This window comes from Carcharodon carcharias, chromosome 7 (genome assembly GCF_017639515.1).
Source record: "Carcharodon carcharias isolate sCarCar2 chromosome 7, sCarCar2.pri, whole genome shotgun sequence".
NCBI lineage: Eukaryota > Metazoa > Chordata > Chondrichthyes > Lamniformes > Lamnidae > Carcharodon > Carcharodon carcharias.
In genome coordinates, this window is record NC_054473.1 from 18,069,552 (window position 1) to 18,088,679 (window position 19,128).

Below are 19,128 nucleotides of genomic sequence, written 5' to 3' on the forward strand. Positions count from 1 at the left end.
GTATAAGTGCAACATTATGGAGCTGAGGGTGGAGACACCATCCTAAATTGCAGGGGTCGGGTCATTTGCATAGCCAGAGTGGGTCGTCAGTGCCTGCAAGGGTGCCTGTCATGCTGACCAGAGCTGACTGGCCTCTCTAAAGTAGAGTGAGGTCTTCACAAGAATCAAACGAACTGAAGAGAAAAAAAAATATTTCTATTGGATTCAGTCTGATTACAGAATCCCTTTAGGGTCAACTGCCTTATTCTGGGGTGACCCACACTGTCAGAAGGTCTCAAAGGGACTTATCCTAGATTGTCAATGGTGCAAAGGATGGGATCTTTCTCTGTAACTTAAAAACTCTCAACATATCTCCTGGATGCTGGGTCAGATTTGGCACTATTTGCCCACAATATCTCTTCCCCAGAATGGAATATAAGAGACAGACTCCCAGCCAGGCCAGGCACCAGGTGACATCCCAGGTGCCCCCTGCGGAAATGAGGCATATACTTTCTCCAACTCCCAAGAATTTTGACGCCATTAGTGCCACGAAGAGGCATTAATCTCTATAATGTTATTGGAAATTATTTTTAAATTGGAATTGTAGTAGGGTCTGTGTCTATGTGTCTTGGATTAATTGGATTAAAGCCAGCTAGTCTGGGTGCATTGATGTATAGTGGTTTTGAGATATTAATTAGATAAATGTAAGGAATAAAAGGTAAAGTGCAATTTGTATTTGTTGAATAAACCATTCAAACCAATTGAAGATATAGGTTATGACAGTTGTTCAAGTTTCCCTCTGGGATTTAAACAACTCAGCCTCCACCAACTGCTGTGTCATAACAATTAGGCCTGATTTTAACCCTATTTAAGTGATTGGAGCATGAGTTAAAATCTTCACCTATAGTCTCAATGGGTCCCTTCGCCTGTCCAATCTCAGTCAGTCCATTGAAGAAAGGTGAAATTGGAATGCAACACAATCTCCACACTTGTGGACTACCTGGTGGCTTTCTCACGAGTTGCATTTGTGGAGGCCTTAATGTAGGTCTTTTGCCTGCCTCCTTGGTTAGAAAATGGAATGGAACTATCAGGAGATCTGGTGATGACCAAGGGAAGAAAAGAAATACTAAAATGGGAGTGGAGGAAAGATTGATCCATGTTACACTGAGCATGTCTCATTGTAAATGAATTATTATTTTAAAGAAAACTCAATCCATGAAGGATGATACTGAACCATTAGACCAAGAATCTCATTTTTAATCCCCAGTCTGTGCCAAGCCAGGCAGCTCAGGCACGGGGTTTATGAGGGGATTGTAACTGGTCCTAAAGTCACTGGGTAGGGTAGGCAAACAGGGTAGGTTTAAGATGGAAAAGGGGGGGGGGTATTTTTGCTCCCGATTTTAAATGCGTAAAAGTGCAACTCAATAGTTGTCGGGTGAGTTGCCCATCCAGGATGTGCCATGGGGAGATGGGAATTGAGGTTGACAGGGTAAAGGAATACAAGGCACTTTGCTATATGAACAAATAAATTGATCGGGAGTGGAAGGTGGAAAAGCACTGAGGCCAAATATTGCTTGTTCACCTTGGACCACCACTCTTGCATAACTCAACAGCAAGATTGCAGTGTAAATGTGTCAGGACAAGAAAACAGGTCAAATGTCTGACCTCTTGGATGTGAAATGATGTCTGAAACAAGAAGAGCTAAATTAGGGGAAGAAACTCTAAAACAATTATTAAGTTAGTACCGAGAGATTAAAAAAAGACCCACGGAACAATGACAGTGTGCCAGTGGTATTCTTGTACATACTATTCAGGGACTTCACAGCACAGTGGATATCTTTCATGTTCTGGTCTTTGTACAGCCCATGGTAAACGCTACCAAAATGTCCTGCAAAGAGAGGCTTCATTACTTTAACATTAGTTTCAATGCATTGAAATCTCAACCAAGAATAATACACTTTGTCTCTCTGTCTAGTTTGTTCAATAAAACAAAATTCTGTTTAACTTTTCTCGCAGTTCGGCAGCCAGCTGGGGAGTTGGCCACATACAGTAATCCTTCATTGTACAAACCAAACAGGAAACCCAGAAGAGTGGAGTGTCTGTTTGTCTGATAGTGGGGCTCACAATCTCTCTCTATAGCTAGACCTCCTTCACCTGCAAACCTAGGAGTAAATTCAAGGCTTAGGGACCCCCCCCCCCCCCCCCCCGCCCCCGCCACAACTGCACTCGTGAATACGACTGGCAATTAATCAATCAAAACCTCTGTAGCTTAGCAGGGGACAGGACTTGGTCCCACTGCAAGGCATGTCACCATGAGGTCAACCCTGAAGTGGCTTTACCTCTTCCACTTTCCCTAAAGAGAACTGTCACTGATTGGTTAGGTTACAGTTCCATGACATTAACTTATTAATAAGCATTTGAGGCAAAAGATAACAAATTGCTCCAAACATGATTTTTAGGTGTTAAGTTCAATCTTCAAGAAGTTGGCTGCCAAATGTGCAATCTTCACCTCACCACTGTGTCTTTAAGATAAGGCTTGCCCATAAATTTTATTCTATTTTAACCATGATGACTAGGAGCTGGAAACAGGTGCTTTTATTCGGTTGCTCTGTTCTTTAGTTCACAAACAATTAATTCTGATGCAGGGCCTCTTTGTACTTAACTAGTTTGGTTGTCCATTAAGATCAGTTCTTCAGTTTAATAAAAAATAATACAAAAGCTTTTGGTTTAAAATAAAATCTCATTACAGTTCAGAAGAAGCTGTATGAGAAGTAAAACTTCACAATATTTAAAAAGTAAAATATTTAAACAGCAAAATGGAAAATACTACAAATACATAGGAGGTCCATGAGCATCTATAAAGAAAAATGATTTGTTAGCCTGGGTACAGGCCATTATTAGAGTCAAAAGAAATCCCAGAAAGATGTGCAATGGGCAGCAGATCTGATATCACCTGCTTTCCAGATCATTCAGTCAAAATGGCCCTCAGTGTTATTCCTATTGAATCATTAATATAAAAAGCATGACTCGAAATTGTGGCACAGGAGGTTAGGTTATACATCCAGGAAGTGCACACATAGATTTGTATGATACAGAGTTGAATAGTGATAAAGAGAGATGGAATGAAAGAGAGAGAGAGACAGAGAGAAACAGGCAGATACAGAGAGATAGACCGGGCAGGATTTTCCCTGTGGACTTCCCATCAGGCTGAAATGTGGGTCAGTAGTCTACACTGTGTGAGAAACAGTCACTCAATGTGATTTTCCCTGGAATGTCCAATTAATTGCCAGAGGGCATGCTCACCAGCCAATGAAAGGCAATGGGTGGACTCTCAAATGGGTGGGCCAATCAAAGGCCTTCCAATTTGAAAGTAGCAGTAGGCAACAACAACAGGTAGATGAGGGAGAGAGCACTTTGAAATCGTGATGCCCTTTCTCCAACTTTTAAAAATGGACTTTGCAGCAATGCCAGCACTGTGGGAGGGAGGGGAAGCATTGGAAACAAAAACAGAATTACCTGGAAAAACTCAGCAGGTCTGGCAGCATCAGCGGAGAAGAAAAGAGTTGACGTTTCGAGTCCTCATGACCCTTCGACAGAACTAAGTAGAAATAGGAAAGGGGTGAAAAATAAGCTGGTTTAAGGTGTGTGTGTGTGTGTTGGGGGGGGGGGGTGGTGGTGGTGGTGGTGGGGGGGGGGGTTGGGGGGGGAGAGGGAGTGGTGGGTTGTGGTGGGGGGAGAGGGGGTGGTGGGTTGGGGGGGAGGGGGTGGTGGGTTGGGTGGGGGGGGAGGGGGTGGTGAGTTGGGTGGGGGGGAGACACTCTCTCTCCCCCCAACCAACCCACCCCCCCCAACACCCCCCACACACACACACACCTTAAACCAGCTTATATTTCACCCCTTTCCTATTTCTACTTAGTTCTGTTGAAGGGTCATGAGGACTCGAAACGTCAACTCTTTTCTTCTCCGCCGATGCTGCCAGACCTGCTGAGTTTTTCCAGGTAATTCTGTTTTTGTTTTGGATTTCCAGCATCCGCAGTTTTTTGTTTTTATTAGGGGAAGCATTGGGCCTGGTTTAGATACCTGCAGGCAGCACTGGAGACCTTTCCTGGTTGCTGGATGTGAGAGCAGCCAATTGCTGCCTTGTAGAGGGGCTGTTCCTTAATGGCCTGGCTGCTGAATGTAAGATTGAAAAGTATTGGTGTGAGGTACCTGTGTGTTGCATGTGGTGGTATAGTGGTATCGTCACTGGACTAGTAATCCAGAGACCCAGGGTAATGCTCTGGGGACTCGGGTTCGAATCCTGCTTTGGCAGATGGTGGAATTTGAATTCAATAAAAATCTGGAATTAAATGTCTGATGATGACCATTAAACCATTGTCGATTGTCCTAAAAACGCATCTGGTTCACTAACGTCCTTTAGGGAAGGAAATCTGCCATCTTTACCTGGTCTGGCCTACATGTGACTCCAGACCCACAACAATGTGGTTGACTCTCAGAATGCCCTCTGAACAAGGGCAATTAGGGATGGGCAATAAATGCTGGCCCAGCCAGTGATGCCCACTTCCCATGAATGAATATAAAGAAAAAGACAAAAACCCTCTCAGTTACTTGTCACCCATTATAGGCTGCTGCCCTATTCGAGCTGGAAGGCATCAGCTTTGAGGGGCTCGTGCTCCATTGTTAATTGGATAGGGAACCTGTCTCCATGCCAATTAAGGCAGCTCCACAGTGAAAATTCCAATGGGTAACTGTTTCCCCCACCAGTGGGTTAGGAACCTGGAAACAGTTCCAGCTTTCATTTCTCACCTACCCATCTCCCCTCTCCCAGAACCATTGGGAAAATCTAGCACAGAGATAGGGAAAGAGAAAAGGTGAGGGGAAGAGAGGGAGAGAAGGTGGGGGAAGAGAGAGAGAGAAGGTGAGGGGAAGAGAGAGAGAGAAGATGGGGGAAGAGAAAGAGAGAGAGAGAGGTGAGGGGAAGAGAGAGGTGGGGGGAGAGAGAGAAGGTGGGGGAAGAGAGAGAGAGAAGGTGGGGGAAGAGAGAGAGAGAGGTGAGGAGAAGAGAGAGAGAGAGAGAGAGAGGTGAGAGGGAGAGAAGGTGGGGGTAGAGAGAGAGAGGTGCGGGGGGTAGAGAGAGAGGTGGGGAGGGTATAGAGAGAGAGAGAGAGGTGGGGGGGTAGAGAGAGAGAAAGGAAGAGAGAGAGGTGGGGGGTAGAGAGAATGAGATAGAGAAAGGAAGAGAGAGGGGTGGAGAAAGAGAGAGAGAGGTGGGAGGGTATAGAGAGAGAGAGAGAGAGAGGTGGGGGGGTAGAGAGAGAGGTGGGGGGTAGAGAGAATAAGGTAGAGAAAGGAAGAGAGAGAGGTGGGAGGGTATAGAGAGAGAGAGAGAGAGGTGGGGGGAGAGAGAATGAGATAGAGAAAGGAAGAGAGAGAGGTGGGGGGGTAGAGAGAGAGAGGTGGGGGGTAGAGAAAGAGAGAGAGAGAGGTGGGGGGGTAGAGAGAGAGAGAGGTGGGGGGTAGAGAGAGAGAGAGGTGGGGGGTAGAGAGAGAGAGGTGGGGGGGTAGAGAGAGATGTGGGGGGGAGAGAGAATGAGATAGAGAAAGGAAGAGAGAGAGGTGGGGGGTAGAGAGAATGAGATAGAGAAAGGAAGAGAGAGAGGTGGGAGGTGGAGAGAGAGAGGTGGGGGGGTAGAGAGAGAGAAAGGTGGGGGGGGTAGAGAGAGAGAGGTGGGGGGGTAGAGAGAGAGAGGTGGGGGGGTAGAGAGAGAGAGGTGGGGGGGTTAGAGAGAGAGAGAGGTGGGGGGGTAGAGAGAGAGAGGTGGGGGGGGTTAGAGAGAGAGAGAGGTGGGGGGGTAGAGATAGAGAGGTGGGGGGGTTAGAGAGAGAGAGAGGTGGGGGGGTAGAGAGAGAGGTGGGGGGGTAGAGAGAGAGGTGGGGGGGTAGAGAGAGAGAGAGGTGGGGGGGTAGAGAGAGAGAGAGGTGTCTGGGGGTAGAGAGAGAGAGAGAGAGAGAGAGATGTGGTTGGAGGTAGAGAGAGAGAGGTGTCTGGGGGTAGAGAGAGAGAGAGAGGTGTCTGGGGGTAGAGAGAGAGAGAGAGGTGTCTGGGGGTAGAGAGAGAGAGAGGTGGGGGGTAGAGAGAGAGGTGGGGGGGGTAGAGAGAGAGAGGTGGGGGGGGTAGAGAGAGAGAGAGAGGTGGGGGGGGTAGAGAGAGAGAGAGGTGGGGGGGGTAGAGAGAGAGAGAGGTGGGGGGGGTAGAGAGAGAGAGGTGGGGGGGGTAGAGAGAGAGAGGTGGGGGGTGGAGAGAGAATGAGATAGAGAAAGAGAGAGAGACTATATATGCATGCAACCATATTAAAAGTGACCCATAACAATATTAAGACCTTCACAGCCATTGGGAGATTGGGGAGATAAAGTTATAATTTGATAATCTGCTGGACAGCACAGTCCTGAAACAAGTTAAACCAGTTCCATGAAGGTTAATAAATAAACAATTGAGCACATACTAACCTTTTCCAATCACCTGGTCCATGTAGGCGGTTAAACATTCTCTAGGGATCAGAATATCTTTCACTTCTTCCAGCAGCTCAGGCCTCAGGTTCTGTGGTTTTATTTCTTTAGGGCTTAGCAACGGGACTGCAGCACCATCTGTGTTGCCTTTGTAACCTCTAAATGTGATCCCACTTGACCCAGACATCGAGGTCGGACTGAGGGCTAACCAATAGAAATATATTTCTTTTAACATGGCCAGATACTCTCAGCTTTAGCATTTCTCAAAGATTATCAAATAAACAATTGCTTGGACATGTTGCTGGAATTCTTTGTGACTCTGCCAGATAATCATTCTGTCATAGTGTTTAGTGTATAATTACAGCTGGATTGGTGGGAAATCTCCTGGTCGCTCCATTTTGCATTTGCAAATTGTCAGATGAAATAGAAAAAGAAAGGCTTGCATTTATATAGCACCCGTCACCAAACTCAGGATGTTCCAAAGTGCTCTGCAGCCAATTAAACGCTTCTGTAATGCAGGAAAAGCGGCAGCCAATTTGCACGTAGTAAGATCCCACAAACAGCAATGAGATAACGATCAGATAATCCACTTTTTATTCGGTGATTTGGTTGAAGGATAAATATTGGCCAGGACATTGAGGAGAACAATCCTTCCCCTCTCTGAAATAGTGCCACGTGAAGATAGATCATGCCAAAAAAAAAACCAGAAGAGAGTATTCAATGGAATGCAAAATATTCCTGTTTCATGGTGGCTTCAGTTGTTTTTTTTTAAATCGCCCTCTGGGAGTTTTCCATGGGGACCAATGTAGGAATGGAAAAATAGCACATCACATTAAAAAAAAACTTCATTTTCAACAAGTACGTCAGTTGTGGTCAGTCAGAAATATCATTGAAGCCAACAGGAGTTACCTGTAGGTGTGGAGGTCCAGGTACACACAACTTTAAACTATGTCATGAGCAGGGACAGGAAATTATTAGAAAGGCTGTAGGAATCACAGTAGAGAAGAGGCCCTTCGGCCCATCGAGTCTGCACCGACACATGATAAACACCCGACCTCCCTACCTAATCCCATTTACCAGCACTTGGCCCATTGCCTTGAATGTTATGATGTGCCAACTGCTCATCCAGGTACTTTTTAAAGGATGTGAGGCAACCCGCCTCCACCACCCTCCCAGGTAGCTCATTCCAGACCGTCACCACCCTCTGGGTAAAAAAGTTTTCCCTCACATACCCCACCTAAACCTCCAGCCCCTCACCTTGAACTTGGCTTTTATATCGGGGGGGGGGGGGACTAGAATGAAAGATGGCAGAGGTCATCCTTCAGCTATACAAAACCCCGGTTAGATCACACCTGGAGTATCGACAGTCCAGGCACCACACCTTAGGAACGATATATTGGCCTTAGAGGGAGTGCGACATAGGTTTACTAGAATGATACGTGGACTCCAAGAGTTAATTAAACTCTGAGGAGAGATTGTACCAACCATGGGTGTTATTTCTTGAAACTTAGAAGGTTGAGGGGTGATTTGATCAAAGTTTTCAAGGGCAGAATGTTGCCATCACGTGTGGGGGCAGGCCCAACACACATGATGAGAGATGACATTGGGCATGTCCATCGTGCATCATTTCGATATTGCGCTCAGGGGGCGCACGTCAGAGGCTGCTGCGCGCCTGCCGAACTGTCAACGGCCTATTAAGGCCACAAAGAAAGCAATTGACCAATTGACCTTATTGACAACGCCGCCCATCCAAGCTTAAGGTTGGCGGGCAGGCGAAGAGCCCAAGCAGCCTTCGCGTTTTCCAGGAAACCTCATCCACGGGCAGGGTGAGGTTTCCTGAAGGTTTTCTAAAGTTAATAAATAAATGTTGCACACTTCACAAACATGTCCCAGCTCATGTGACACTGTCTTTATTTTCCAAAAACTTTTATTATAGACTTAATCTCCCTGAGGCAGCTCCGTGCCACCAGCCGCACGTTACGCTGGGCGGGCCTTAATTGGCCTGCCCGCGTAAAATGGTGGCTCGTGGGCGGCGATCGGCTCTGCGCCAGCCCCTGCCCACTTCTGCCCAGTCCACCCACCATAGGTAAGATCCTACCCCAAAATATTAAGGGGAATTGAATAGGGTAGATGGAGAGAAACTACTTCGTGTAGGACTAAGGGGTTATAGTCTAAATATTAGAGGCAGGCCTTTCAGGAGTCGAATTAGGAAACACTTCTACACACAAAGGGTGGTAGAATTTTATAACTCTCTCCCACAAACGGTAGCTGATGCTAAATCAATTGTGAGTTTTAAACATGAGTGCAATGCACCTTAACTGAGCATTAATGACCAGATTGTGGCTCTCCCGAATAAAATGTACCATGTAAAAAGATTATTTAAAATAAACATAAATAGCAAGTTGACTCCATTCTTGTTACTTCAACGGGGATGTTGCTTTTGAAGGGGGTAAACCGAGCAAGCTATAACCACGAGCTCCTTCCCCTCTGACACCCAAGCCCTCCAACCAACAAACACACAATGGAGTCAAATATAAAAGCAAAATATTGCAGATGCTGGAAGTCTGAAATAAAAACTGAAAATGCTGGAAAACTCAGCAAGTCTGGCAGCGTCTGTGGAGAGAGAAACAGAGTTAACGTTTGGAGTCCGCATGACTCTTCTTCAGAGCAGACAATGGAGTCAAACTTGGCAGGGTGCTAGTCCTTAAATTTAAATGGGTAATTTTTTAAAAAGCAGCTCTGTCTTGAGGAATGAGTCTGCCTTGCATTTGCAAAGGAATTTTAAAACAAAATTTCAGATGAAAAGCATATTTTTAGAGGTGAAGAATATGACTTCGTACTGGGACTTACGAGAATCTCTGTAGTCGCTGGGGGCAGGTGGTACTGCATTGAGAGATATCATATTCACTGATGCCTCCAACCGGCTCAGTAAATCCTCATGCTCTGAAAAACAAGGTATCATTTTTATCAACTGGCTTAAGAGACCATATTAAACCGTTAATTGAACCAAACACAGTGCATCATAATTAGATAATGGAAGTCGAAAGGATATGTATATGTCAAGGGGTGATTCATTTTCAGTTAATGGATATAACATCTTGCATCTATTGCATGCTGAAAATTCTTGAATGCCACAAAAAGCCACAGGGAGACTGGGTTCATAAACCGCCTCGCAGTAAATCCAGCCTCCTTGACCAGGCAGCAGTGTTGTAGACCTAGGCAACATTTGGGTTATGGGTCTGATGCCAGGATGGGAGAGCTGGATTAAATTGTGTAAAACACCAGGAGCTGAGTGACAGGCACCAGTATGCCTCGGAGCAGAGCAGTGGCTAAAGAAAGAAAACTGAGGAGCCAAGGAAACATAAGGAAAGAAGAACAAAAAAAATTAAAGGGCACCCTTAGCATCTTCAGGACCAGCCAAGGTGCTTTACAGCCGGTGAGTCATTTTGAAGTGAAGTGGTTGTTACGTGGACAGGAACACAGGAACAGGAGTAGGCCAGTCAGCGTTTCAAAACTGTTCCACTATTTATTTAGGTCATGGCTTAAGTCCATCTATTTGCCTTAGTTGTGTAACATTTAATACCTCTGAGATTGGAGTATAAAAATAAGTAAGTCTTGCTAAAACTATACAAGGCACTAGTTAGACCACACCTAGGATAATGTGAACAGTTTTGGTCCCCTAATCTAAGGAAAGATATACTGGCATTGGAGGCAGTCCAGAGAAGTTTCACTAGGTTGATCCGGGGTATGGAGGGATTTTCTTATGAGGAGAGGTTGAGCCTGTACTCATTGGAATTTAGAAGAATGAGAGGTGACCTTATTGAAACATATAAGATTCTTAGAGGGCTTGACAGGATAGATGCTGAGAGGTTGTTTCCCCTTGTGGGAGAGTCTAGGACCAGAGGGCATAATCTCACAGTAAGGGGTCACCCATTTAAGACAGGGTTGAGGAGGAAATTCTTCTCTCAAAGGGTAGTGAATCTGTGGAATTCTTTAACGAAAAGGGCTGTAGAGGCTGGGTCGTTAAATATATTCAAGGCTGACATAGATTTTTAATCAGTCAGGGGATCAAGGGTTATGGGAAAAAGGCAGGAAAGTGGAATTGAGGATTTTCAGATCAGCCAGGGTCTCATTGAATGGCGGAGCAGACTCAATGGGCTGAATGGCCTGCTTCTGCTCCTCTGTCTTATGGTCTTATGGATTCTTTTGTAGGCAAACATGGCAGCCATTTTGTACACAGTGAGAGTCCGTAACCAGCAATGAGATGGACAACCGGCCAACCTGTTTTTGGTGGTACTGCTTGAGGTTGAACATTAGTCAAAACATGGGGAGAATTTCTTTGATTCATTACATGAGAATTTTAATGCCTGCCTACACCAATGAAATGGGCAGACAGCGCCAATAATAAATCAACAATTGGTTTAACATATCACATGCTTTTTTTATTCTTTCATGGGACGTTGGCTTCTCCGGCACAGCCTGCATTTGTTGCCCATCCCTAATTGCCCTTGAATTGAGCGAGATGCTCGGCTGTTGCAGAGGGCAGTGGAGAGACAGCCACATTACTGTGGGCCTGGAGTCAAATGTAGGCCAGACTGGGTAAGGATGGCAGATTTCCTGTCCTAAAATATATTAATGAACCAGATGGGTGGTGTCTTCAAGCTTTATATCCATGTATATCTGTGCCTAGGCTTAATAAATGAACCCACAACTTGTGTCCGCAATCACTCATGAACAAGCGGTGCCTTTATATCATTATAAAAACACAACAGTGGTGCGATCTGAACCCACGTCCCTTGAACATTCGCCTGGGCCTCTGGATTATTAGTCCCAGTGACATTACATCATCCCCCAGCCAGATTCATAACCATGGGCAGGATTTTTAATTCGATGGGCGCCTGCAATTGGTGGGTCCGGGGAACGATCACCGACAGCGATCAGCCCCCAATGGGGTTTCACGCTGGCCGGCCAATTAACAGACAATGAAAGGCGCATTGAAACGTGTTTCCAGGATGGGGGGCGAAGGAGGGCGAGCGCTGAAGTCAGTGCGGTTGAGTTGGCGGGGGTGGTGGGGGCGCAGAATGAAAGCTCCCTGAAGGCAGAGAGCTGCCTCAGAGAGCTGAAGAATCCAAAAGCAATAAATGACAATTTTAAAAGGCCAAAAAAAATGTCCATGCATCAGAATGTGTCACCTGCACATACGGTTGATGAAAATTCTGTCCAAACGTTTTTTTTTTAAATTAATATCGGATACCTCACCCCGCCCTTGGATGAGGTTTCCTTTAAACAGGCAAAGGCTGCCTGGCTGATTCACCCGCCCGCCAACTGTAACGTCGGACAGGCAATGAAAAATCTCCGTCTCAATTACAACATTAATGGCTTTAATAGGCCTCTTAATCGTCAGTGGGTGCGCTACCGGCTCTCGCGCGCGCCCACCAACCGAGATATCACACGACTGCACGATGACATTGGGACACCCACCCGATGTCATCACGCTCGAGAGGGTCGGGTGCGCACCCGTACGCTGATCGAAAAATTCTGCCCCATGGGTTGTATCGGTCTACAATTCTGCTTAGTGTGGCGCTGGAGATCTCCAACTACTGAAACAGGGCTTAAAAGCATAACCTTCGGAATCAAAGGGAGTAGTATTACCAAGTGAGCCAAACTGGCTCACAAAGGAGAAAGAAAATTCAAAACAAGCGGTGTTGGGGGAGGAGAGGCGTAGAGGCATTGTTCCCTAGCAGGTTGGTAATGGAGTTGGAGGAGGGGAGAATTTAAAACCCTGGGGTGGGAAAGAGATGGCCTTACTCTCTCAGGAATGTTCCTGACCATTTTAAAAGCTGTCTAACTGTAAAATAACAAACAACAGCTTGTATTTACATAACACCTTTAACGTAATCAGAATATCGTAAGGTGCTTCACAGAAGCAAAATCAAATTAAACTTAGCACTGAGGCACATAAGGGGATATTACAACAGGTGACTAAAAGCTTGGTCAAAGATGGAGATTTCAAGGTCTTAATGGACCAGGAGGGTTGAGAGACCGAGAGGTTTGGATGATGAGGCTTTCAGATGAAAGGTCATCGACCTGAAACGTTAGCTCGGTTTCTCTTTCCACAGATGCCGACCTGCTGAGTATTTCCAGCATTTTCTGTATTTTGTTTCAGATTTCCAGCATCTACGGTATTTTGCTTTCAAGTTCCATTCCTGACCTGTATTGGATTAGCTAATCTCAGCCAAAGCAGCACTGAGGGCACTACAGCTGTCATTCAATCATCACTCACACTGCATAATTAGAGAAAGATTTTTTTTAAAAAATTGTTTAACTAGCCAGCGTGTCTGTTTCTAATCTTTTTCTAATATCCCTTGCTGGAAGGCACGTGCGTGTGGATATAAGGTGAAAAGAGGGCTTGGCTTGACTTGTGACTGACTAGATTGCTCTACGGGGAGCTGACATTGACTTGATGGGCCAAATGACCTCCTTCTGTGCCACAGTGACCTTATGGGCCAGATTTTCACGATGACAGAAAAGGGTCTCCAGTTTAGCCAAGATGGCGTTGGAGCCCTTATTCTGGAAGCACTGCCCCCGATGGAAGGGGACAGATTGTAGTTTGCGCATCCATGCTTCACACAGGCAGTTTCACGTGTAAAAGGGCAGCAGACTTCAAACAGGTGCAATTTTCATTAGCTGAATGTGCAAAACATGACTTGTGGGCTTTAGGCATTTGAGCAGAAGGTCTAAAGCCTGCCAGCTTTTGGACAGGTCGGGTACCCTTTTGGAAAAGCAAAGGACCCTTTCAGATAGGTAAGGTGCCCTTTGGGAGAGGCCAAGAGGCCTTTGGAAGAGGTCAAGAGCCCTGTGAGATTGTTAAAAGTAGACATGAATGAGCATAAAAAATGGATAAACTCATTGGAACTATCAAGCTATCAGGGCATTTAAATCTGCAAACTCTTTAATTTAAAAAAGAAGGCCTGCTGTGACTGTTTGCATTTTCTCTATTTTCTGTTGACACAAGCCTGAGGTTTATCATTACAGGATTAATGCTGCATGAAGGCTGATTCCACAACCTAGCATTATCACTGTGGGGGTCCTGTAAGTTCACAGTTAGATTGGCAGCTCCAAGTGATTATAAAGTCTTTGATGTGGGGCTATGAATACAGATGGTCATTTGCATAAGGGATTAAGTGCTTTGAGTATTTAAAGGAACTTAAATGTATTGAATTGATTTTTATCAAAGGAACTTAAATGTATTGAATTGATTTTTATCAATGAGACTATTTTTTTAAATAGTGAACTCATCAATGGACACTTAGAACTTCATTTTATCTCATCCCAAAATGGCTCCTGAGGTCTGCCCATGGTGGATGCAAGGTGAGTTGGCAATGGGAGAGGTAAGGGCAAAGGGTGGTGGGTGGGGGGGCATGGATTGGCATGAGTTGGCACTATGTTGATATAGGGGCTATAAAGGGCCGTGTGATGGGTAGACTGGCATAGGTTGGCATGGAGGGTATGGGGACCATGGAGGGGTGGAGTGAAGGGCATAGATTGGCCTGCATTGGCATGGATGGGGAGCATGGGGAGTGTGTGGGGAGTGAGGGATGAGGGCTAGAGGGGTGGTTTTGGTTTTATTGAGTTTTTTTTTTACAGCTAGAAGACCCAGAGCACCAAGGCAGGTCTTTTGAACAATCAGCCTTCGCACCTGGCAACACCTGTGGCTGGATGGTAGTGATGGATGAGTCAGTGCTGTCGGAAGAAGGTAAAAAAAAACATTTTTACCTTTACTTTTCTTTCTGTATATCACCAGCACAGCTACCAAAATCACTACTGCCAACAAAAACACAATCGTGCCAATGATAATTCCCACAATTGGTTCGGCGTTTTCGTCGACGTAGATGACATAGCCAATGAAGTACTCCACATTATTCACCCAGAGCTGAAACGAGAAAAGAACAATAAAGACCAAAAAGAGCCTTGACAAGAGGATTTTATTAAGGGCTAGATTTTCCACCATTAGCTATGAATAGTTTGGGTATCTGACCCGAAACATTGTGCAAAAATCTGTCAAGCAATGCGGAAACATTGAAAACATCAGGGCAGTTCAAACTTACACATTATAAAGAATGACATAGAACTCAACAATATGGAAATGGTCCATATGGCCCAACTGGTATCTGTAAGTGTTTAAGCTCCACATGAGCCTCCTCCCACCCCTCTTCATCTATCAGTGTATTCTTCTATTGCTTTCTTCCTCATGTATGCTTTCTTACATCAACTACTGCCTGTAGTAGTGAGGTTTCACATTCTAACTGCTCTCAGTTTGGTTGTCGGGAGTTGCTATCAGAGAAATGAGTTCCGGTCACCTGACTGGCCTTTTCTTTCATCCTGGGTTTCTCCTTGCATTCTTAAATTGGACTCCATTACCCAAATGTAGAAATGGAAGGATTTATTCTACTTTTAGTGATTCAAATTTGCTTTCTAATTTTGCACTAATTCATCCAGTAATTCAATTTTAATCAATGTAAGTAATACTGTGCCATTTGCATTATTAGATAATTTGAATAAATTTACTTTGAATTATGTGTAGATTGTACCAACCTAGTTAAAGCAATATCATCTTAGGAGTGTTTTGTCAAGAGGCATCTTAACCATGGCTAAGTGATTGGCTTGCTTCCATAATGCTATAGTAATAGTGATTATAAAGATGCCTGGCATCAGCCCACCCTCTGACCTTCCTTACTTGATGCCTGTTGGGTTGGCGGTGAGAAGAGCCAACCTTGTCAGATCCTGGGTCAGCTGCCTTGAGGCGCAATGGAGAGAGGTCGCTGTCTAAGTCCTTTCAGCCATGGTACACCAAGGGGTGGGATAAGTTGTATGCCTGACATGGAATGTGCTTTTCGAATGCAAGGGTATTGAGGTGCCTCACAGAGGTCCATATTATATGAAAGAAAGTTGAATTTTATTGCGCTTTTTGTAATTTTTAAATTTGAGATCTTTTTCCCCTGGGCATATACATAGAATGTAAGTTGTAAATATGAAAAGAATTACAATTGTATAGAAGCATCTAAGAGTGGAACATGCTGTATGGAGACAATATGAATTTTATTGCATGTCTGTAATTTTCAGGTCAAAATGTTCTGTCATGTACTTTTACAAATTTTATGAATAAAGTATAACAACTCAGTGAAAGCTGCTCTTTGGTCTGCCTGAAACCTGCTGGTCCTTCAGTGCAAAGAGTTGTCCATGACCAAGTGTTACAAATTGGCACTTCCCAAGATCGACGATTATCTGCTGGGGACGCACTAAAACTTGGGGCAGAGGTGCAAATGGGGGAAAGTCACAGTCTAAGGCCTTTCAGTCACAGTAAATCGAGGGGATGGAAACCATGTAGAACTTATTGAGCTCTATGCCTGACATGGAATATATATTGTAAATATCAGGAATACTGAAATTGTATTGAGGCACCTCAGAATGGAGCTTGTTGGATGGAGAAAGGTTGAATTTTATTGCACTTTTTGTAACATTCAATTTGAAACATTTTGGAATGCACATTTACAAATTTTATGAATAAAGTGTATTTTTGGGAAAAAAAAATCCTTCCTGTACACTCAGTCTCACCCTTCCACACGCTGCCTTCGAGGTGTCTGCTTTGGAAAAGGGACTGCAGCCCATCTCCTTCACCATGCAGGTCTGGAAGGTGATGCAGCGGTTTTTGTCAAGGTTCATCCCAAGCAGCTCTGTATCGCAGGACTCTGAGTTCTACGGGCTGTGCTCAGGGACGCACGCCAAGATAAACATTAATACAGGGGGAGGTGGTGGCATTGTGGTATTGTCACTGAGCTAGTGTTCCAGAGTCCCAGGGTAATCCTCTAGGGACCCAGGTTCAAATCCCATGGCAAACAGTGAAATTTGAATCCAACAAAAATCTGGACTTAAGCGTCTAAGGATAACTATGAAACCATTGCCAATTGTCATAAAAGCCCATCTGGTTCACTAATGTCCTTTAGGGAAGGAAATCTGCTGTCCTTACCTGGTCTGGCCTACATGTGACTCCAGACCCACAGCAATGTGGTTGACTCTTAAAATGCCCCCTGAACAAGGACAATTGGGGATGGGCAATAAATGCTGGCCTATCTAGTGACACCCACATCCCATGAATGAATAATAATAAAAAGTGCTGTTGGTGGACCATCACCTCAGTGAAAGACACTCTGGGCCTGCCTGAAACTTGTTGATCTTCCAGTGCAAAGAACTGTCCACAACCAAGTGTTGCAGACTGGCACATTCCAAGGTCTGAGACTACTTGCTGAGGGATATGCCAAAGCTTGGGGCAGTCATTGCAATGGGGAATGGTCACTGTCTCAGGGTCTCCCACCATAGTACATTGAGGGGTTGCAAATAGTGTAAAACTTCTCAGGCTGTATGTTTGATATGGAATGAATATTATAAATATAACCTGTAACTTTAAGCGTAGTGAGGAACCTCAGTGTGCCACATAATGTTGAAAGAAATTAATCTGGTTTGCACTTCATGTAATGTCAACTTTGAACTGCTATGTAATGAACTTCCATGAATTTTATGAATAAAGTATTGTTTTGGGGTAAAAAAAAACACATGACATTACATTTCGCAGAATCACTGAACTGCTGCAGCAGAGAAGGAATCCATTCAGCCCATTGTGCCTGCACCTGCTCTCCGCATGAGAAATTCAGCCAATGCCATTCCCCCGCCTTCCCCCCGGTGACCCTGCACATTCTTCCCTTCCGGATAATAACCCAATTCCCTCTTGAATGCCTCGATTGAACCTGCCTCCACCACACCTTCAGGCAGTGCATTCCAGAATCTAACCTGCCACTGTGTGTAAAAGATTTTCCCCATGTTGTCGATGTTGCTTCTTTTGCCAATGGCCTTAAAGTTGTGCTCTCTGGGTCCTAAAGTGTGGCACCCAGAACTGGACATGGGGAAATGAGAAATCAGAGGTGTCACAGCATTTCGGGGCATCAACACATTACGATACCATGCACAGTGGACGAGGGACAAATTTCGTCCACAGCCTTCGATGAAGTGAAAAACTGAATGTGTCTACGAAGCGGAATGCTTTAAATTCACACTGCAAAACAGTTAGTGGAAAACAGAGAGATGAAAAAGTTCAACTTGTAAACCTTGACTGGAAGCCCTTCACTGGGGATCTCTTCAGTTTGCACCCTGCAGGTAATCTCTTGCACCAGTATCTTGGCATCACAGTTCACGCCTCCTACGGTAAGAGTCACATTCAAGCATTTCTGCAGTTCGAACAACATTGCGTGCTGTCTCCATGGAAGCAAAATGAAAGTTGTGTTAAAAAGGAGTTGCCAAATAAACCTTTCAATCTTCTCCCACACTTTCAGCAAAATGAAAATCCACAATGTATCTTTTCCCCATCTTCAGTTTCATGTTCGAAATAACCGATCTGGAAGTTACTGACCTGTGATCTAGGTGACACCCGGGCTAATGACAAGCACTTTTCCTCTTTCCGTTGCCTACTTAATCAGGTTTCACAAAATGGGATCTTTAGAAATTAAGGGGGAATCTGACTGAGGTGTTTAATAAAGAGTCAATACAGGACAGAAGCAGGCCCTACAGCCTTACGAGTCCATGGCAACTCTCTGTAGAACAATCCAGTCAGTCCCATCCCCTCCACAGCTCTGCAAGTTTATTTCCCTCCAGTGCCTCCCAATTTCCTTTTGAAAAGATGATTAAAAGATTTGCTAGAGTAGAGAGAGAGAGGAATTATTTTCTCTGGTCTAGAGGAGAGTCTAGAACAAAGCAGGAGTGGGGTGCATAATGTTTAAATTAGAGCCAGACCATCCAGGGGTAATGTCAGGATGCACTTGTCTTTTCTTTTTATAAGTAATTGTATAAATACAAGTTATACAAATTTTAAAACATTTTAACATTCTTTAGTTAAAAACAAAAAACTACGGATGCTGGAAATCCAAAACGAAAACAGAATTACCTGGAAAAACTCAGCAGGTCTGGCAGCATCGGCGGAGAAGAAAAGAGTTGACGTTTCGAGGCCTCATGACCCTTCAACAGAACTACAGACCTCAACAAACCCTGGGGTGGGGCTCAAACCCAGAACTCCTGGCCCAGAGGTAGGGATGCTGCCCATTGCAGCACAAGGGCCCCCACTGGAAGTATTGCTTTACAAAAAGGGTAAGGGAAATCTGCAACTCTCTCCCAATACGCTGTTGAGGCTGGGGGGAGGGGGTCAACTGGAAATTTCAAACTAAGGTTGATAGATTTTAGTTAGACAAGGATTTTGAGAAGTACGGAATCAAGGTGGGGGTGGCAATAAGATCCGGATCAGCCTTGGTCTAATTGATGGAACAGGTTTGATGGGTTGAATGACCTAAACCTATTCCTATATTTTTCTCTATGCACCCAGTAGATTGTGAGTACTGTGAGGGATAGTGGATTAGATCGCAGTATTTAATCCTTGAATGACTAAAGTGGGAATCCAATCTAAATAGTCAGGGTCGTGAAAGTCACCTCCCAACTCAAAAGGGGTTTTGTGATACTTGCAACCCAGGTTTAAATAGATGTGAGCTCAGAACCAATTGATAAATTCGACCAAGAGTGACAACAAATAAGGTTGCTGTGAGA

The 19,128-nt window shown here is 44.8% G+C and overlaps 1 protein-coding gene across 2 annotated transcripts in view; it reads right to left on the reverse strand.

The window, feature by feature from the left end:
- mst1rb (macrophage stimulating 1 receptor b) overlaps positions 1 to 19,128 on the reverse strand; it is a 138,230-nt gene that overhangs the window by 11,868 nt on the left and 107,234 nt on the right. For both annotated transcript variants that reach the window (XM_041190791.1, XM_041190790.1), the window contains exons 12-16: positions 17,646 to 17,789; positions 14,263 to 14,419; positions 9,337 to 9,429; positions 6,487 to 6,690; positions 1,787 to 1,867 (exon numbers count right to left, since the gene is read on the reverse strand). In XM_041190791.1, the coding sequence (XP_041046725.1) occupies positions 1,787 to 1,867; positions 6,487 to 6,690; positions 9,337 to 9,429; positions 14,263 to 14,419; positions 17,646 to 17,789 (679 nt within the window). The remainder of the gene's footprint in view (positions 1 to 1,786; positions 1,868 to 6,486; positions 6,691 to 9,336; positions 9,430 to 14,262; positions 14,420 to 17,645; positions 17,790 to 19,128) is intronic.